The sequence below is a fragment of the Danio rerio genome, chromosome 20, assembly GCF_052040795.2.
Source record: "Danio rerio strain M-AB ecotype USA chromosome 20, GRCz13ab, whole genome shotgun sequence".
In the NCBI taxonomy this organism is placed as follows: domain Eukaryota; kingdom Metazoa; phylum Chordata; class Actinopteri; order Cypriniformes; family Danionidae; genus Danio; species Danio rerio.
In genome coordinates, this window is record NC_141040.1 from 45927376 (window position 1) to 45950000 (window position 22625).

At 32.9% G+C, this 22625-nt stretch overlaps 2 protein-coding genes across 4 annotated transcripts in view; one reads left to right on the forward strand and one right to left on the reverse strand.

The window, feature by feature from the left end:
* The window catches only part of fam184ab (family with sequence similarity 184 member Ab), a 254481-nt gene that overhangs the window by 154328 nt on the left and 77528 nt on the right, over window positions 1-22625 (forward strand). For all 3 annotated transcript variants that reach the window (XR_015518906.1, XM_087298716.1, XM_087298717.1), the window contains exon 11: window positions 9999-10211. Coding sequence is in view for 2 of the 3 variants with exons in the window: in XM_087298716.1 (XP_087154842.1) it covers window positions 9999-10211 (213 nt within the window). In the remaining variant the exon portion in view is untranslated. The remainder of the gene's footprint in view (window positions 1-9998; window positions 10212-22625) is intronic.
* On the reverse strand, window positions 4482-7016 carry LOC147839438 (uncharacterized; the record flags this gene model as incomplete). Its single annotated transcript, XM_087297911.1, has 1 exon — window positions 4482-7016. A coding segment is annotated over one exon (894 nt), but the record flags the coding sequence as incomplete, so codon positions are not given.

Consider the following 22625-nt stretch of genomic DNA (forward strand, 5'->3'; position numbering starts at 1 on the left):
TGCCCCACCTATATTTACCTTTGGTTCACTAGCTTCAATCAAGTTTGGTTTTTGGCCCTTTATAAGAAAAACGTTGGGCATCCCTGCACAATCTCTACTTGAAGTAATACTGTTTAGAAAACTATTTTACTCCTGGAACGTGGCTATTTAATTAAAGTCTTTCATTTGAGAAAAAAATATATCTGTTTAATTATATCTTAATGTCCAATCCATAAAGGATATGTATTCATGATCTTGAAGCTAAAATATTGTAATGCAAAGTAAGCCAAATCATCTCCAGTTAGTATAAAAAAGCAGCAGAGTTCTTATAAGAATGAAGAAGTATGAGCATATTAGCCCAGCTCTGTCAACACACGTTTTTTTCTAAACATGATATATTCAGGTTTGTGGTGAATATATAACAATGGTGTGAGGGAGCCATCAGCAAAGACATGAATACAATGAAAATCCAGATGCTGGAAGCGTAGTCGGAAACGGGCAAGGTCAACACAAATGTTAGGGCAGTCCAATACAAGCAAGCAAACTGAGTCCAAAATCCAAAGAAACAGTGGTCAACCGGCAGACAATAGATCATAACGATGAGGCAAACACAATGATAAAGAAACTCTCGGTAAGGCAGTGAACTGGAAATAGTCCGCAACAAGAATGTCTACATAGTGGGTTGATATGCGATGGTGATCAGAACTACCACAGAGAAAACACACAGTTTATATTCTGGTGGTGGGATCATGAATGAGTATCTGCCACATTCTTTACAAATGGTGAACCCAGACATTTTAAAGCAAGTCAACCTTGGTGAAATAGCGAGCCTACTCTCAAACTAAAGCATTTCTTTAAAATATATGAAGTAAAAATAGGAAAGCAAATGTTAACGAAGAAACTACATTATCTTAATAATTACCGAAGGTTAAAATTTTGAAAAACAAATATGAGCAGAAAATGGCAACACAAGCTCACTGTGTTAAAGCACAGGCTCATGAATATACATATTCGTCAATATTTGTTTGACTATAGTTTCTGAATAAAATGATTGCTACGAGGCAGTATGGTGCTAACTTTAATCCTTTTTACAATAATGATATTTATAGGGACATATTAACGAAAAAAAAAAACGATTAAGTTCTTTGCATAACACCAAATAAATAACACAAAACTACTTAATGGTGTCTATGGTTTGTAGCTTATTGAAATCATTTGCCTAACGTGTCTATCTCCAAATGGGCAACTTTTCTGATGTGGCCAAATTGCTCAATAGCTCACTTTGCCTTGTACGTGTGATGCAGAGCACTCAGGGTTCAAGTCCAGTGAAGCACAGTTTCACAAAAGACATAAAAGCAATGCAAAAGGAAGGGAAAACTATGTGGCCATGGTGCACTTTTCTCTTATGTTTGCTTTTGAAAACACTATTGGTTGGTTTTAGGGAGGGGTTTAGGTCAGTGGTTCGCTGGTGATCTATAATCAAGGCGTCGCTGTGTATAAGGTCAAATCAGGACATGTATCTGAAATATACAACTAATTGTAGCCTAAGTAACGTATTTCAGATTCGCAAAAAAATATAGACAGCACCTTCCACTGGATTTGTCATCAGAAACATGCAACAAAATGCACGCAAAGCAATGTAATTGGCCTTTCACAAAAATATTGGTATTTTCAGTGAGCCTCTGAAAAATCCAAATCAAAATATGAATTAAAATAGTTTTTAATGGAAATTTGATCTGTTACATACATTATAACTAGTTAGATAGCATTTAAACTGCATGTTGCAAGATCTGCTCACCAATTAGATATTCTCTAGATGGATGTAATGATAATTTTCAACATTAATCAATAGATTACAAGGCAACAATTCAGATTTTTTTCTTCTTCAAGATATTTCATTAAGCCCTATTCAGTGACCTCCTGATGTCTGCACTTTGTTTTATAGCTAATTATTTTTCCATGGTCTACTTGTCCTTGCTTAGAGTGTGGAAATAGAGTTTTACAGATGGAAGAAAAAAAAAACTCAGGCTGAAAAATGACAAGGCGGTGAAAACATTTCAAGCTCTCTGTTTGAGACCTTATGCAAGTCCCCATTCGAAACCCACTGAAAACCACAGGGTCCTCAGGCAATCATTTTTCCCTCAGTGTAGAGCATAACTCTTCTCACACCATTTAAGCTACGCTAGTTATTGATGTCTCAGATCATGAGGCGTATTGAGAAGGGGCACCATTATATTTCCAAGCATTCAATCTTACGGTTTTTTGCATGGCTTGAAGAAGCGACCCGAACAACACCTAGAGATGAGAGTATTAGAGACTCTGTGGTGAGTTCTTTTAAATTAAGCTAGTAAAAGAACATGCTAGCAGCATCATAACAATTTCTGATCAAGCTTTGTATAGAGACGAGACTTCAGCCAAGACCTCTTGTTATTTTATATCCTTTGTTATATATAAGTACGGGTTAGAATAAGTACTGTATGTTTCATTTCATGTTTAATCCTTTTACAAATATTTCCCAAGTGTTGTTTAACAGAGCAATGAAATTTCACAGTGTTTCCTATAATATTTGTTTCTTGTGCAGAAAGTTTATTTCTTTTATGTCTTTTAGTTTGGCTATATACAGTATATAAATATACTAAATATAGTTGATGTGTAAATATAGTTTGATGTGTAGTTGCTTATTTCATGTCATCTTTTATAATGAGATATTTTAATGTATTTGTAAATGTAATTTTAATCTACATTTACTAAGGGTGTCACCATCCTCCAAATCCTCGATTCGATTACATTTTCGATTCTAAAGGCACGATTCGATTCGATTATAAATAATTAATGAATGACCAATTAATTATTTGTAGCCTACCGTTTAAACTACCTGACCTGCATGGTCTTTGTTTTACCCATAAACAAATCATACAGTAAATGAATAAAGGCAGGATACACACATAATTACCAGCTGTCAATCACTTTTTCTGCGGGACTTGTGAATAGGCAGTGATCTGTGTCGTTATAATGGCGTCCGTAAAAAAGAGGCACAACCAACAGGAACCAGCCAACAGTATCTGAGGTGTTCGGTAAAATTACTAAGAACAAGTGAGTGAAAGATTAAAGCAGTCCTCTGGCTTTTCGAGCGCATGGCTGTGTGCGTCTGTGTCTGTGTGGTCACGTGATGTGCATTTTTTGAGGTAGAGAGGAAGGAGGGCTGCTCAGAAATGCTACACGCCACTGTGTCAAATCGTTGTCGTTCTAAAATGCCATTTAAAAACAAAGACAGTGTAAACAGGGCCTGAGTGTGTACTTTTCGCGAGCAGATTTGTAACGGGGGCGGGCGGAGGATCTCGATGCCGGTGTTGTCTACCGGACGAACCGTACGTAATACGTACAAAGCAGAGCTTGCAAAACTGTGTTTTTTTGTCGACAGCACGAACGTTGTCAACATAACTCACTGGAAATCCAAAATGCTTACTCACCGGCGACTTCATTGAAAGAGGAGAGGGTTCTGTCGACCGGTCTCCTGCTTCTGCAGTTTAACAAGCCTTTTTTCTTCCCACTTGGCAAGCCAAGCTGACGTGACATGGGGGCGTGGCAGCATCGACGATTCTATTTTTTGATTCGATAATCGAAATTGAGCATAAATTTTGATCGATTTCGATTAAAAATCGATTAAAAATCAAAAATTAAAAATCGAAATCGTGACACCCCTAACATTTACCATAAAATGCTAATTAATTACAGTTTTTAATCAATAACTGCTCATGAATTTAGCAGAAATATAACTTCATGATATAGTGTTTGTCGATATGTGGCAGCTAACTTGATTACCTTTTTTTTGGGCTCATGTTGTGACTCTTGAGTGGGAGTGTAATACTTGGCTCGCCAATAGTTTTATTTTAGAAATTCTATTTTTTGCTTTGGACACATTCTTCCAACTGAGCTTTCATGCTTTTTAGATCATTGTGTTTAGGACAGGTACAGTGTTTTACTCGCCCATTCTATATGCACCAAATGTTAGAATTGTTAAAATTTGTATTATAATAGTGAATGTATTTAAAGAGGGCTGCAAGGTGGCGCAGTGGGTAGCACAATTGCCTCACAGCAAGAAGGTCGCTGGTTTGAGCCCCAGCTGGGTCAGTTGGCGTTTTTGTGTGGAGTTTGCATATTCTCCCTGTGTTGGCGTGGGTTTTGTCCCGGTGCTCCGGTTTCCCCCACATTTCCAAAGACATGCTATAGGTGAATTGGGTAAGCTTAATTGTCCGTAGTGTATGTGTGTATGTAGATGTTTCCCAGTGATGGTTTGCAGCTGGAAGGGCATCCGCTGTGTAAAACCTATGCTGGATAAGTTGGCGGTTCATTCCGCTGTGGCAACCACAAATAAATAAAGGGACTAAGCCGAAAAAGAAAATGACTGAATTAATGAATATTTAAAGAGATGGGTGACAATGAAATCATGCCATAATTTTCTTACCCTTTTGTTTGTATTTAATTATTTTGTTTTTACTATGGAAGTCAATGGTTACAGGTTTCTCAAAATATATTTGGTGTTGGACATAACAAAATTAAAATACTCAAAATGGTTTGGAACAAGAAAATGGTAAGAAAAGGGAGAAAAGTGTGACTATTTTAATTTCTGAATGAACTATTCATTTAATGGTGGCAGAAGCTGTTCTCTCAAATCAGGAATAAACTCCCTGCTACTTTCTATACAAATAATTACAGCACATCAATACAATTACGTCAGATTTAGTGTGTGACTCCAGTTGTATCTTGAAATTTTAGCTCAAATTCATTCATTTTCCTTCAGCTTAATCTTTATTTCAGCGGTTGCCACAGCGGAATTAACCACCAACTATTTCAGCATATGTTTTACGCAGCAGATGCCCTTCCAGCCGCAACCAATTATTTGGAAACACCTATACACTCTCATAGACACACACACTCATACACTACAGAAAATCTTTGTTTATTCAATTCACCTGTACCGCATGTCTTCGGACTGTGGGGGAAACATGCAAATTCATCTAAGAAATGCCAACTGGTCCAGCTGGAACTCAAACCAGTGACCTTCTTGCTGTGAGGTGACAGTGCTAACCACTGAGCCACCTTGCTGCCATTTTAGCTCAAATGATCGTTTAATATTACTTGCACACAGATGCATTTCTTATTGTCAGCTTTGTGAGCGTTATTATTTGTGAGCGTTATTGTTTTATTTACGTGTACTGTATACTGTATGAGTGCTCAGTTTTTTTCAGCCAGCCGAGACTGTTTCTTTCTCAGAGCTCTAAATATGTCAGATCAAGTCTTGTTGCCACGGTGAGGTCTATAGAGCTTATTGGCGAAGAGAATACAGTCACTGCTGAAACGTCACCCATCATCAGCACTAGTGCACTAGATAAAGCACAAGACCTTCATGAGGACAATCAATCTTATAGTAATATTTGTTTTATTAGCTCAATACAGCATTTTGCAGTGACTCATTTTAAATAGATGATTCAGCTAATTTTATAAAGTATCTATTAAGAGGTTCAGGGCTATGAGCCCAACTAAAGCAAACACTTTTCTCCACGATGGTGACTTTAGTCTATGTGATCCTTATATGTTTTAAGATAACTGGGCCATGTTTGCCATATTTCTTCTGGGCTGCTTTAGGCTCAAATCCACGTTAGCCATAGCTTGCTGTGCCGAATATTCGCCAAAAGTGGCCCACATTTGTTTTAGTATAACTGGGCCCCATTTGCCATATCTTCTCTAGGCCACTTTAGGCTCATAGCTGCAATAGCCAGAGCTTACTGTGCCGAATATTTGCCAAAAGTGGCCCACGTATTTCTTAAGGTATCTGGGCCACATTTGCACCTACACGTGTGAGCCACTTTAGGTTTAGACCCAGGTTACGCTTAAAATGACTAGGCCACTATTTTGCCAACTGTGGCCCACATTTGTCCTCTGTCATTTGGGCCAAATTTATAAATTTCTACATGGGCCACATTGGGCTCACATTCAGATTACATTTTGCCATAAGTGCCAAATCTTTGCCTTACATGGCCCATATATGAATTTGAATCACTTCAGGCTCACATTCATTTTGTCTGGGTCGAAGGAATACCACCAGTGCCGCATAACTGCCTAAAGTGGCCCACATTCGTATGCTATCTGGGTAGACAGACAGACAGACAGACAGACAGATAGACAGATAGATAGACAGACAGACAGACAGACAGACAGACAGACCACAGACAGACAGACAGACAGAGACATATAGATAGATAGATAGATAGATAGATAGATAGATAGATAGATAGATAGATAGATAGATAGATAGATAGATAGATAGATAGATAGATAGATAGATAGATAGATAGATAGATAGATAGATAGATAGATAGATAGATAGATAGATACTGTAGATAGATAGATACTGTAGATAGATAGATAGATAGATAGATAGATAGATAGATAGATAGATAGATAGATAGATAGATAGATAGATAGATAAATAGATAGATAGATAGATAGATAGATAGATAGATAGATAGATAGATAGATAGATAGATAGATAGATAGATAGATAGATAGATAGATAGATAGATACTGTAGATAGATAGATAGATAGATAGATAGATAGATAGATAGATAGATAGATAGATAGATAGATAGATAGATAGATAGATAGATAGATAGATAGATAGATAGATAGATAGATAGATAGATAGATAGATAGATAGATAGATAGATAGATACTGTAGATAGATAGATAGATAGATAGATAGATAGATAGATAGATAGATAGATAGATAGATAGATAGATAGATAGATAGATAGATAGATAGATAGATAGATAGATAGATAGATAGATAGATAGATAGATAGATACTGTAGATAGATAGATACTGTAGATAGATAGATAGATAGATAGATAGATAGATAGATAGATAGATAGATAGATAGATAGATAGATAGATAGATAGATAGATAGATAGATAGATAGATAGATAGATAGATAGATATAAATATGCTGAATAAAATAACATGCAGATCTGCAAGTAAGTAGGTAAGTTAAAAAGTAGGTAGATAGATAGAAGTTAACCAACTTTTTAGCAGGTAACTTTCTCCATTTCCTCAAGTGTAAAAATCTATTTTCCTGATTACAACCTTGGTTCATATTTTGTCATTGTCAGCAGAACACCGACGCTGATATCCAGGCATACTGAAACCACTTCCTACTGGCATGAAAATGAAATTATTCGCTGATGCAACGACAAGCACAGCATCGTTGTATTGCCTGTACAAGTGTAGGATTGTTGGTGCGTATGACGTATTAAAACCCTCTCTTTCTGTCAGTCTCCAGTCATACAAGACCTACCGTAGAATAATTGACTGAGCCCTCCTGCCTCAACACAGCCAATCCCAGGAAATGTCATTCATGGAAGTGCATTAATAAAAACTCAAAATGACCCCCAGCTCCTTCAGAGCATATTCACTGTCAAAAAAGTTGATACTGTCAGTATTATATATATATATATATATATATATATATATATATATATATATATATATATATATATATATATATATATATATATATATATATATATATATATATTACAAAAGGTGAAATGTTATGAATGAAGATGAGATGCAATAACTTCCATTGAACTGTAAACAGTCAGCAATTAAATTTAAAAACAGGCTGGAAATAATGAAGTGGTTTTATTCTCCTCACATCTTTATTCTCTTCTTTTCCTTGTCTTTATTCCTTAAGTCTAATTAGAATTACCAGTTTACTTTCAGCAGACCACGAATAACCTCAAAGATGAAAAAGTGTAAGTGTAGCTTAATAGTCACCTGCATCTATACATCAAATTAATAAAGTAATCAAATATCACTCTTTTTCTTTGCATTAAATGCACAGTATGTAATTTTAGGCACTAAAAGGTGCGTTTTTACAACAAACAAAGGTGTATTTTGATGAAGTTGTGACTGTATGGGATCGTGGAGGTTGTGGTTTTTATAATATCCTATGGGACTATATCTATGTCCTATGAGCTTTTCATATTCAAAACATATTATCATGGTAGTGTGAAGTGTAAAGCCGCCTTTCCACTGCACACAACATTTGGACACGACTGTCGGAAAATGTTCTTTTTCCAGAAAATTGCTGAAACAAATTTACCGATATATTCAAAAATGATCCCTGTATTGCAAAGTTTGTATGTGTGAAAGGGACTATCGTGGTTTTAGAGGAAAGGAAGGTTATTCGGATGCTTTTTATAATCATTGGAAGCCAAAATGAAAAATAGTCTCTCATTACTGCATACTATTTGTATATCAAGGATCAACTCATGTGCTCCAACCTATAGATTGGTGACCATATCAGACCCCATGTTTGTCTGCCCACCTTATTCCAGATGTTCCTTTTAGACTTGAATTTACAGCCACATACTGATCTCACGCTTCAATTCACAGAGGAGCCAGTGCCAGTGCCAGTGAGTGTTTGCACACAGAAGCCTGTTAGCAGCTTGTGGAAATACAAATGCTGCTTGCGTAAGCAGACTTTTTTTTTCGGTTTATCCTCTTGTGGTGTTTTCAAGGAGCGTGTTTTGCAATGTTTAGCTAATTAGCGGTGGTTGCTAAAAAAAGGCTCTATTACTGTTACTCATATATGAGGGAAAATTCTGGATTCATGTCACTAGGTTTAAAGGGTTAACTAGCATCTAGACACAAAAATGAAAATGTCTCTGTTTTCTCATCCTCAAGTGGGTTCAAATCTTTATGCGTTTCTTTTTTCTGTTGAACACAAATGACAATATTTTAAAAATGCTGGAAAGTGATAACCTTTGGGATATATATTAGAAAAATAAATATAGAAATCAATGGTTACAGATTTCTCATATACGCCCAGTCATCCATGCATCCATCTAAATTTAGTTTTTTTTTTTTTTTTTATCAGAATAGTTTTTTTTTCTGATTTAAACAATTGAAGTGTGAATAAATGATGACAGACATAATTCAGACACCAATATAAGTTTTCTCTCTTTTTTTATTCATAATTTTTTTACTTGAATTAAATTTTTTAAGTTCTATTTTAATGTTTTTTTTTTTATTTGTGTGATTAATATTATTATTAATATTATTATTAATATTATTATTATCACATTGTTTTTTTTTATTTGACATTTTTTATTTCTTTTTACGAGAAACATAATTTATTCTATTTTATTTTTTTTATTTTGTGGTTGTTACATTATTTATCAAATCTTGTTGTTTGATACAATCTGGAATTAAACCAGTTGGGATGTTTCAGTTTTAAAATCAAAAACCTTGGAAATGCCCTAAATTATTTGATTATTGGGCTAAAATATTTAAAACTTTGAAAGATTTGTTCGACATAGATCTGAATACAAATCCACTCCTGCCAATTTTGGGGTTGGCAGCAGATGCTAACCTTTCAGTAATGGTATGAAAGGCTTTAACTTTTGCTCCTTAACTAGCAAGACGTCTCATCCTATAAAAGTGAAAGCATGTCTCTCCACCCTCATGTGATGCAGGAATAAAAGTGTTCACTTGCATTAAATTGGAAAAAAATTGACCATCACTTACTGGTTCTTTTTTTTTTTTTTTTTTTCTTTGAGTTGTACCGCCCCTGTTTAGATTATCTGCTGATTAACTCTCTTCGTTCTTAAGCTGAGCAATATTATATGAACATTTATTTATTTTTTTATTCATTTATTTATCTTTATTATTATTATTATTATTATTATTATACATTTTTGACATTAATTATGTTTATTTAGCTTTTTCAATGGGAAGTTACAGGCTGTTGAGGGAGGAAAGTGTGTATTTGGGGTAGCGTCAACAACAACATGGAAGGATAATTATAAAAAGAATGTTGTAATTGGTGTTTCGTGTAAAAAACCTAATAAAATAATTTTGACATAAAACAAAAACCACCAACATCCCATTCATTAAGATGTTTACGATAGTATTCATTTTTTATCTTCATTATTCATTATCTGTGTGTGCAGATCTCGCTGCTGAAGCAGAGTCTGGAGATGCAGCTCTCGCAGTCGCAGCACTCTCTGCAGCAGCTGCAGGCTCAGTTCAGTCAGGAGCGGGAACACCTGGGCCAGCAGCTGGAGGAGATGGAGATGGAGCACCAGCACAGACAGCAGCGGCTACAGGAGGCTCACTGCTGCGCCATACAGGACATGCAGGAGGCCCGTAAGCATGACCTCAAGGTAACACTTTATCTATTCAGTCATTTCTCGTGGTTTATTTTTGTCTTATGTACAGCACTTTTGGACTTGTGACTGTTTTTAAATGTGCTTCATAAATAAATGGACTTGAACACTTATGTTAACAAATATTAAATGAACACTTGCAGAAATGTCCAGACAGTCTGTGAACCAATGGCTTAGAATAGTGCATAGGTATGCAATTTGGAATGCGTCTCATTTTTTCATACTGACACCTGTCATTGTTAGACGGTTAACAACAGTAGCTAAGGGCGAGTGGTGCATACCAGTTCAGTAGGTCAGCAAATCTTCATCAAATACACTTGTATTATACACAAAGACATCTCTTTTTGGAAAGGACACAACTCCTCAACGTTTCTGTTTTTGACTGTAATGTAATAGCGTGCATCTTTCGTAAAGCTGTTTGAAACGATATTTATTGTGAAAAGCACTATACAAATAACTTGAATTGAATAAATCTCCATAATCGCAATTATTTCAAAGACGATCAATCATTCCGTCCCACATCTCTGAATAAGCTGCAGACTCTGTGGGTTAATGCCGGTTGAACGCTGCTTCTGCTGTAATGTGGGCTTTATCCAGGACCTGGTGACTCCAGGGGAGTGAATCTCTCGCTCCGGCTGGAAGCGATTGCCTTGAGCTGAGCTGAAGTAGCTCCACACCGCAGGCCTGGAGATGAAGGCTGTGAAAGGGACAGCAGGAATGAACACTGCTTGAATAACTGCTGATAACTTGAGATTGACTTGCCGAATGCAGCATCAAGCAGAATCACAGGCTTCACTTCACGCTTTCAGACCACAGAGGAAACAGTTAAGCTGCAGAGGTTGGCTTATTGTGATGCCATGAAGCAGCAAATGCTCTCTCTCTCTCTCTCTCTCTCTCTCTCTCTCTCTCTCTCTCTCTCTCTCTCTCTGTCTCTCTCTCTCTCTCTCTCTGTCTCTCTCTCTCTCTCTCTCTCTCTCGCTCTCTCTCTCTCTCTCTCTCTATATATATATATATATATATATATATATATATATATATATATATATATATATATACAGTTAAAGTCAGAATTATTAGCCCCCCTTTGATTATTTTTTCTTTTTTGAATATTTCCTAAATTATGATAAACAGAGCAAGGACATTTAATTTTTTAAAAACCATTTTAGGGACAAAATTATTAGCCCCTTTAAGCATTTTTTTTTCGATAGTCCACAGAACAAACCATCATTTTACAATTACTTGCCTAATTACCCTTACCTGCCTAGTTAACCTTATTAACCTAGTTAAGCCTTTAATGTCACTTTAAGCTGTGTAGAAGTGTCTTGAAAAATATCTAGTAAAATGTTATTTACTGTCATCATGGCAAAGATAAATTAAGTCAGTTATTAGAAATGAGTAGGACCACCTTTTGCATTCAGAACTGCCTTTGATTGATACTAACGGACTTAAAGTGTACCAAGAAAATATCCCCCACACCATTGCCACCAGCCTGAACCGTTGATACAAGGCAGTATAAATCCAGGCTTTCATGTTGTTGATGCCAAATTCTAACTCTAGCATCCGAGTACAATAGAAGGTAGTAAGTAATTTTTAAAAAATGCAGTTTATTGAGAGATTCGTCAGGCAGGCAAAAGGTCAAAACAGGGACAGACAGGAGCATGCACATAATCCAAAAGTGTAGTCAGAGTACAGATTTGGACAAGGCAAGGAAAGGAAACGCTTCACAATGCTTACTTGCAGTATAACAAGACTCAGCAAAGAGTGTGTGTGAATGAGGTCTTCTTTATAGCCCTAATGTGCGTCCCAAATCATATACTTATGCACCATGCTACATCATTTTGTAGTATAAATAGTGTAAGTAGTGCGTTCACACTGAAAACTCTAAAAATAGTAAGTGCACTTTAATTACCCAGATGATGCACTTATTTGACCGCTAAAATAAAGCGTGGAATGATGGACACTTCACGCACTCAACGACCACAGCTTTGCTCACATAACGGAAGGAAAAGAGCTCATGTTAGAATACTTTTTTTTATTTTGGATTGTGAGAGCAAAATTCTTCTACGAGAGTGATTATACTGCCTCCCGATAATGAATGAGGTTATATCCAGGTATTATTTGGTTCTATGGTCATTTATTTCACTAATTTGGTAAATGTCAAAGGTCATCAGGGAAACGGTTTGAATTTTTGCTCAGTAAAAAAAAAAAACATCAGTGTTCCATTTGGAACGACACTACATACATATGTAGTGTCATTTGGGACATAGTAATCAATTAATCAGTCCATCATGAGCCTCCAGCTGTGTGTGTGTGTAATCAGGAATGAAGAACAGGTGTGTGAGTGCAAATACTTCTGGGAGTTGTATTTCATACAGTGGCAGATGTGAGGTTCTCCAGCGATCTGCACAGGCTAGATTGCTGATCATCGTGACACTATTTTGTACTTATGGCTAAGACAAAAGAAATGTGCTATTAGAAATGTATTATTAAAACTATCATGTTTTAAAATGTGTTTAAAAATATCAGCACATGGGAAATATTTTTTAAAAGATTCACAATTTAACAGTGTTCATTTTAATTTGGTCTTCAACTGTTTAAAGCAATATTCAATAATGCTACAGAATGTGCAACGTCTCTTCAAAGTGTCCACTATGACAGACATCTGTGGTCAGAAAGCCTGCCTATTTTTGTGCTGAATTTGGCAGGACGAGATTGGCTCTGAAGTCACTTCTCAATTTACAGTTTATTTCAGCAAACTGCTGTGTAATGCTTTTCATTGCTCCATGTCACAGCTGGTCTATCAGCAAAATTACATGTGATAACACCAGCTGACCTCAATTACCAATTTGACCTACTGTCCAGGACAAACCACATCTGGCCAAATAAACCTCCTCCACCTGCTGCCAATGGACAATCCGTTTATCTAGCAATGATGTGATTAGGAAATACACACACTGAGGTGAATCGTTTACAGTGAGCCAGCATGGCACAGTTTTTACCTCTAATCTGATGTTAATGTAACAAATACAATTCTCATTGGTTCTGTGTTTGTAAATGATTTGTGTATTTTACTTTTTACTAAGATGGCATGTACAGTTGAAGTCAGAATTACTAGCCCTCCTGAATTATCTAGTATATTTTCCCACAATTTCTGTATAATGGAAAGAAGATTTTTTTAACACATTTCTAAATATAAAAGTTTTTATAACTCATTTCTAATAACTGATTTATTTAATCTTTGCCATGATGAAAGTAAATATTTGACTAGATATTTTCAAGATACTAGTATTTAGCTTAAAGTGACATTTAAAGGCTTAACTATAGTTAATTAGGCAAGTTATGGCAATTATGTAAATTATTGTATGACGATGGTTTGTTCTGTAGACAATCGGAAAAAAAAAATATTGCTTAAGGGGGTTAATAATATTGACCATGGTTTAAAAAAATTTAAAACTGCTTTTATTCTAGCCAAAATAAAACAAATAAGACTTAATTACTGTAAAAATAATACTGTAAAATAATACTGTGGAAATACTGTAAAAATACCTTGCTCTGTTAAACATCATTTAGGAAAATTAATATTTTTATCCATTTCTCAGTGCATAAAGGTAATATATTTTGGTGCATTTAAACAAAACAGATTGATTAAACAGATACATTTATTGAAATAATATTTTAGTTCTTAGGAATTGAAAAAAATACATTTAAATTCATGCAATATATTGGAACAAAATTATAAACTACAGATTAAAAATTCAACAAAATTCTAAATATTTTTTTGTTTCTCTTGATTTTTGCTCTTTAAGAAAATGTCATATTTTTTCCCTAACAATTCGATTAAATTCAAAGAGTTTTATTAGCCTGACTTGTCAAATATTGTCAAAGCCATTGCAGATTACATAAACAATTGTAATCTATAGTGATATATAAACTGATTATATTATACATACATACACTCACCGGACACTTTATTAGGTACACCTTACTAGTACCAGGTTGGACCCCTTTTTGCGTTCAGAACTGGCTTAATCCTTCGTGTCATAGATTCAACAAGGTACTGGAAATCAGAGATCCTCAAAGATTTTAGTGCATATTAACATGATAGCATCACACAGTTGCTGCAGATTTGTCGGCTGCACATCCATGATACAAATCTCCTGTTCCACCACATCCTAAAGGTGCTCTATTGGATTGAGATTTGGTGACTGTGGAGGCCATTTGAGTACAGTGAGCGTGAGTGTTCAAGAAACCAGTCTGAGATGATTCACGCTTCATGACGTGGTGCGTTATCCTGCTGAAAGTAGCCATCAGAAGATGGGAACACTGTGGTCATAAAGGATGGACATGGTCAGCAACAATACTCAGGTGCCTAAATGCATTGAGTTGCTGCCATGTGATTGGCTGATTAGAAATTTGCATTAACCAGCAAATGGACAGCTGTACCTAATAAAGTGGCCGGTACATACATGCATATACATACATTAAAAAAATTCAAATTGTCATAAGTATACACACAAATAAGAAAAAAAGACTAATATGATTATTTAAAAAATAATGAAAGAGAAAGAAATAAAAATAAAATATAATGAAGTACAATACACGACTGTACATTCATTCTGATTGTTTGTAATAATGTTTCTGGCAAAAAGCAATCTCACACACTACAAGTAAAACAAACACTACACAAGCCCTTGTTGCTTTGTGAGTGTGTTGGCTGTGTTTTTTGGCATTACCATTCTTGCATTGATGCATGATGTAAATCTGATATCATCCACACACAGCAGTAATTCACATGTTGATGAGTCTGGCAGATGTAAGAGATTTAAGAGCAAGTATAATTGCTATATGTGAGCAGTTCTTACTCAGCTGCCATTAAAATAAGCCTCCTGTCCTCGTTTCGTTGATGTAATGAGTGGCCATCCAGCAGAAAGGGTTATGAAATCTCATTTAATAGCGTTCTGCTTCAGAGCACCATTTCTGGTGGATGCACAGGCCCGTTTATTGACTGCTGTTTAATTATCATCAGCGCTTCAGTGGTTTAGACCTGTTATAATCATTCACAACATCCACATCAGCATCTCTCTCCGCAAAAACAAAGTCATTTGGAGGAATAGGTCTTTTTCAGTAGGAATGCAGGCTCGGTGGTTAGCACTGTCACCTCAAAGCAAGAAGGTTGCTGGTTGGAGTCTCGGCTGGGCCAGTTGGCATTTCTTAATGAAGTTTGCATGTTCTCCCTGCGTTCGCGTGGATTTCCTCTAGGTGCTCCTGTTTCCCCCACAGTCCAAAGACATGCACTATCGGTGAATTAGGTGAACTAAATTGGCCGTAGTGTATGAGTTTGTGTATGAATGAGAGTGTGTATGGGTTGCTGCTGGAAAGGCATCCGCTACATAAAGGGATAATGCTGGGATAGTTAGCGATTCATTCCGCTGTGGCGACCTCTGAAATAGAGACTAAGCTGGAGGAAAATGAATGAATGAATGAACAGGAATGCATATTTTATAGTCTTTTGAACAAGTTTTTATGATAAATCTATTTTGTTTGTATGTTTTATTTTGACTACAAGTTAATTGAAAACTAAAAATGATTTATTAATGTTGATATATAATAAAACAGACTAATGTTTTATGATTTTTAATTCATTAAAAAATGTTTAAATTGCCACAAATTAAAAACTGAAATAAAATTAATCTGCAAAAGTTTAAATTAAAAAACAATAATTGTTGTTGAATAGATTACATGTTCATGGTTTTAATTAACTTTTGATTACTACAAAAGAAAAAACCCAAAAAAAAACTACAACAAAAATAATTTTGTTATTTTATAATCATTTTAATTTCGTTTTAATTCTAATTATATTAAATTGTATTTTAAGTAATAATTATTTTATTTTAATCATTCATTAAATTTCCTTTAGGTTAGTCCCTTAACCAGAGCAAAATGCCTATTTAATTTAATTTTACTTAATTTTATTTTACTTTATTTAGAATTTTTTTTATTTTATTTTATTAAATTTTATTTGAATCATTCATAAATTTTCACTTAGTTTAGTCCCTTAACCACAGTGGAATTAACTTCCTTTTGTATCTTTTTATTTTTTTTTTATATTTTATTTTATTTTAATTAAATTTTATTTTATTTTAATTAATAATTATTTTATTTTAATCATTCATTAAATTTCGTTTGGCTAAGTCACTTGGCCACAGTGGAATTAACTGCCTATTTACTTTGATTAATTTAATTAAATTAAATGTATTTTATTTTATTCTATTTTAACTTAGTTTTTTGTCTTTTTATTTTTATTTTAATCATTCGTTCCTTTTCCTTCGGCTTAGTCCCTTTTTTACCAGGGGTTGCCACAGCCACCTATTGCCACCTATTTTATTTTATTGTAGTTAGAATTCAGTTGTTTGTTGTTGTTTTTTATAATTGTATTCATTCATTCTTTTTTTTTCTTTTTTTTTTTGGCTTAGTTCCTTAGCCACAGTGGAATGAACTGTATTTATTTTTTTTTATTTTTTTTTATTTTATTTATTTATTTATTTATTTATTTATTTTTTCTTTATTAAGGTGAAAACTGAAAATGGAATTTAAAAAAAAAATTTATTCAATTAAATAAAACGTTTTATGATTTTCTATTAATTTGATTTTTTGATTGCTAAATAAATATAAAGTGACATTTAAAAAAACAATGTTCAATAGAATAAATATTTATGGTTTCAATTAACTGGTTATATGAACTTGAACTGATTTCTACAAAATAAAAAAAATAAAAAAACAACAGAATTTTTTATTATTATTTTTTATTATTTTGGTAGTTAAATTAAGGATGCTTCAAATAAAAAAACTAAATATTTTATTTTATCTCAGATCGAACATGCTTTTTTGGTTTCTACAAATGAAAAGCTTAAAATAAACAGAATCTAGAAAGGTGAAAAATGGACTTTCGAAAGAAAATAAAGTATTCATTTATTCTTAATCTTCATTTATTGTAATAAAATTAAATATTTCTCACAATTTTTTCTATCCATTAGACATGCTTTTAATGTCTACAGATTAAAAACTACATTAAAATAATTTACACAAATGTAAATGAAAAAAAAATGCAGTTGCTGTTGGATTAAATACATTTACATGGTCTCTTTTAACTAGATTTCCTTACTGGCAACTACACTGTAAAAAAAAAAACAAATTCTGGTCGACTTAAATTTTTAAGCTGAATCAAATTAACTTTAAAAGTCTATTAAACTTATATTAAGTTAAAACAGCTTGCATAACTTATACAATTAAGTTAGAGCATGAATAATTTAGTATAATAAGTTACACTGACCTATAAACAAATACTGTCACGACTAATTGATCATATATATTTTTTAGTGTACAAATTAAAGACTCAGTCCAGGAAAATAAAAGCAGGAATGATTTCATTTTAGTGGTAAAAAGGATTTAGGTTAATATCTAAATTGGAAATCCTTTTTGATTTGTTAAAAAAATTCATCTTAAGGAAAAATGTTTGGAATTTTTTTTTTTAAATGTCTTGAAAAATGTTCAATTGAATAAGTTGTCATGAGTTTAATGAGGATCAGTGCTTCAGTGTGCTTCAGACGCTGGAATATTTTCATACACATCTGCATCATCATCATCTCGATATTGAGCTTTGAAGCTTTTTTTCTTCATTCAGAGGAACACAGCTGTTAATGGTCTGCGGAGGAGAAGGAAAAAAAATGGAGCCTGAAACTAAAACCATTCCTCCATCTGAGATCTCGCTCTAAAAAGCACCTCAGCCTCCTCCTGGAGCTCTTTTTTATCTTTCTTTTTTTGCTGATATCAAGCACTGGTTTTCAGCCATCTGGAAAGAACAGGCTTGTGTGTGTGTGTCTGTGTGTCCAGATCACTCACTGCGTCTGAAGGAGAGTGAATGAAGAGACCTGGAGCTTTCAGAGCTGCTGTTTGCTCTTTTTACGTCTTCAGATGTGGCTCATGCAAACATAGAATTGACTTGCTTTCAATTAACTGGGGTTATGGGTTACTATGGTGTCTAGGGCAAGTGCAGCATTTAGAAAATAATGTTAGTATTGCTGGGTAAAATGGATAGGTAGAAATGAAGAAGGGGATAGTAAATTAGATTTAATTTGAAAAAAATAGATTGTTGTTGGATAGAATACACATTTGTGGTTTCATTTAACTGTATATACTTATTGGTTACAAAAAAATAAAAAACAGCCAAAAAAAATGGACAGAATATTTATTTTATTTTATTGCAGTTAAATTAAGTAAGCTTTGAGATTGTAATTAACAAACAATATGTTATTTTATTTATTTATTTATTTATTCATTTATTTATTATTATTTTTATGGCATTAAATTAAGTAATCTTTTTGGTTTAATTAAAATATTTATTTTATTTAGTTTAATTAAGTAACTGTTTTGGTTTAATTAAATAATTTAATTTAATTAATTCTTTTTATTTTATGTTATTTTTTTATTTAATTTTTAATTTATTTATTTATTTATTTTTGTGGCATTAAATTAGGTAACCTTTCTGGTTTAATTAAGAATATTTTATTTTATTTTAAATTTTATTTTATTTTTATTTTTATTTTTTTTTTCAAATGAATGTTCACAGTTCAAAAATAATTCCAAAAAATTCTGTTAAACCTTAAATTAAGTAACCTTTTTGGTTTCATTAAAATATTTATTTTATTTTATTTTATTAAGTAACTGTTTTGGTTTAAAAATATTTAATTTAATTTAAATGTATTTTATTTTATTTTTTTATTTTTTTTTCATTTGTTTTATTTTATTTTATTTTATTATTATTCATTTATTTTTTATTTTATTTTGTGGCATTAAATTAGGTAACCTTTCTGGTTTAATTAAGAATATTTTATTTTATTTTATTTAAAAATTTATTTTATTTTTATTTTAAAATGAATATTCACAGTTCAAAAATAATTCCCCAGTTGTTTTTCCATGTTTATAAAAAAACATTTTTAATTTAATTTAATGTAATTAACATTTTCTTTGAATAACTTTTTCAAAATTTCAAATAAATTATAAAATATAAATATAAAAATATATATGTTTTACATTTACTTTAAAATTGTATTACTTTTATCCAAAGCAGCTTACAAATGAGAACCATAGTAGTAATAAATAATAATTTTTAAATATAAAATATTGATTTTATGAATTCATGATTTGAATTGCTGCATAATTTGCGTGTTTAAATGCTTTTTAATTACTGCAAAATAAAAGCAGAAAAATAAGTTGAATAAAAAAATCATTCATTCGTTTTCTCTTTTTTCATTTTCTTAGTCCCTTTATTAACCTGGGGTTGCCACAGCAGAATGAACCGCCAGCTTATCCAGCATATGTTTTACACGGCGGATGCCCTTCCAGCTGCGACCCAGTACTGGGAAACTGATTTTTAATGACCACAGAGAGTCAGGGCCTTGGTTTAACTTGTCATCCGAAAGATGGCGCTCACTAAGTTCCCTACACTGGGGCATTAAGACCCACACAGACCTCAAGTTGAGTGCCCCCTGCTGGTCTCATTAACACCACTTCCGACAGCAACCTAGCTTTCCCATGAGGTCTCTCATCCGGGTACTGACCGGGCACAGCCCTGCTTAGCTTCAGTGAGATTAAAAAGTGAGGGGTTTTCGAGCAGCTGATCATGAAAAGTAGTGTATTACTTTTGTGGTTTCTTAGCTTCAACTTATCAGTCTTAACTTGAAGCATCATAAAACTGCCTTTAGTGGATTGAAAACAGATTGCCAGTTTGCAGACCTTTTATGAGGTAAACTACATTAAGTGCTGACCAAAGCTAAATACAGTAAATTTAATTTCAGAAGACACAGGAGAGATCTTTTCTATGCTACTTTATCTGTCTATAAGGCCAACACTGAGCTTTTGTTTGGCTCACAAACAGCCTCTGTTCACTGATTCACAGATCAAACAGTTTTCAGTATATAGTCACTGATGTTTTCCTTTAAATACAATCTAAGGCTTATTTTCAGAATGTAGTCATCCTTTAGGTATTCAAGATTAGGTAGGGATTAGTTTGTACCACATAGTTACAGTGATTTTATCAAAATATTTTTTTAGTGGAAAAGGGATTGTATTAGACTAAGTGCCTTTATTGTATTTAAAAAATAAAAATAAAAACAATAATAATTATTATTATAATTGTTGTTGTATGATATTATGATAATCATAATACATATGAAAGATTGATGATTTTATGCTTAGACAGTGGTTATTGTTTGTTTGATTAATTTAATATTTTTATTATCAATTATTCATATTAGGAGTATTTTTACCACATTGTTTTTGTTGTTGTTGTCTGTTTGTTGAATAGTTTTTTTCATTATTACACTAATATTATTTCACACGTTTGGTTATTAAGATTATTACTTATATAATACTAATAAATATTGTTAAATAATGCAAATAAAAATTACAACAAAAATTATTTAACCAAGTTACAATATTTTTATCATCATCAACAACAACAATAATAACTATAATATAATAATAATAACATCAACAACAATAATAGAAAAAAATATAATAACAACAATAATAGTATTTGTTGTTCTTGTTGTATGAAACTATAATTATCCTAATATGAAAGATTATTGATTTTATGCTTAGACAGTGGTTACTGTTTGCTTAATTAATTGATTATTTGTTAATGTAATCATAGAGTTTCGTTATTAATATTAAGAGTAAATTTGTTTTGTTTTCTACCACAGTGTCGGTGTTGTTGTTGTTGTTGTTGTTGTTGTTGTTGTTGTTGTTGTTGTTGTTGTTGTTGTTGTCTGTTTGTTGAATTGTTTCTTTACACTATTATTATTTCATATGTATTTGATTATTAAGATTATTACTTATATAATACTAATAAATGTTATTAAATAATACAAATAATAATAACAACAAAAATAAATTAACCATGAATAACAATACTTTTATCAATACTACTACTACTACTACTACTGCTAATTATAATAATAAAAAAACACTTTCATAAATTAAACATTTGAATAAATTTTAATAAATTTTAAACTCAAAAATTAAATATTTTTTATAATATCATTTTGAGTATTTTTGTCATTTTCCTAATGCTTTTTACTATCTATTTTTTTATTTTAATTAACATTGTAAATAAATGCAATATTGCAATACTTCAAGTGCCCTAGGGTTTTAAGTTGCTATGTACAAGAGCATAAACCTATTAGGAGTTCCAAATGCAGAGTTATTTGAGAATGATCAGTTAGGCAGGGGTCAAAACAGGAGTAAATAGTAAAAATGTGTAATCTACAAAACGTAATCCAGTAATCTGGCAAAGCGGTCAAGGCAGGCAGCAAACAACTATGAAGGATGAATGCAAACAAAACAAGTCCAAAAACCAAAACAAGAACAGGGCAAGGAAAAAAATGCACATGAACAGTAAAAAGACTTCACAGAGAGTGTGTGAGAATGACGCTTATATAGTTTGTGATAATTTGCTGTAGGTAAAGAGTAACCATAGTCTATCAGGTCAATGAGAGTCAGGTGTGTAGTGCAAGAGATTCTGGGATATGAAGTTCGGGTGAGTGACAGATGTGATATGTAGAGCACCCTCTAGTATGTCTTGTGGGTCACTCATGCTGGTGACTGTGAGATATGTAGAAGACTCTGGCTGCGTTATGAGACATGTGAAATACGAACGTCATCTATGTACAACACCAAAGCTGGAATTTCTAAACAAAAGCAAAACTAATAATGTTCATATATTAATTTTGAACAAATGTTAAAAGCACATCATAGCAAAATAATTTGATTGTTTTATTTACCAGCAACATTTCAACCATTAAACAGTTATAAATGTCAGCTACATCGTTCCTAACATATGATGGTTTGTGTTAAAAAAATAAACAAATAACAGAATCTTTTTAGAAAAAAAAGTGTTTGACTATTTTAGTGTTTGTAGGGGATTCTCTCATTTATCTGGAAACAGTGTGAGTGTGTGAATCCCAAAATAACTCGCTAATTAATGCTCAAGATTTATTGGCAGGGAAAGAAACAGAGAAAGTGTAATATTTACCACTCTAGTTTCATTTACTCAGGGAATGTGACATCGCTCTCGTAGCACTTCTGGAGGTGAAAATGACACAATGACATTCATGTGAGAGGAAATGAGTAGAAAAAATAGATCACAGCTCTGTTTGTGTGTGTTTGTGTGATTCAGAATTAAATCCTGCTTCTCTATAGATGTTATCTTGTGAGTGTGTTTGTATAAACTGCCTGATAGTTGTGTGAGTGAGGAAATTGATCTGACCTGAGTGATCAGTATGCAGGAGTCTGGAGAAGCACACACAACTAACACTACATCCTAAACATTCAATAGGTTTTTATGATTTTTAT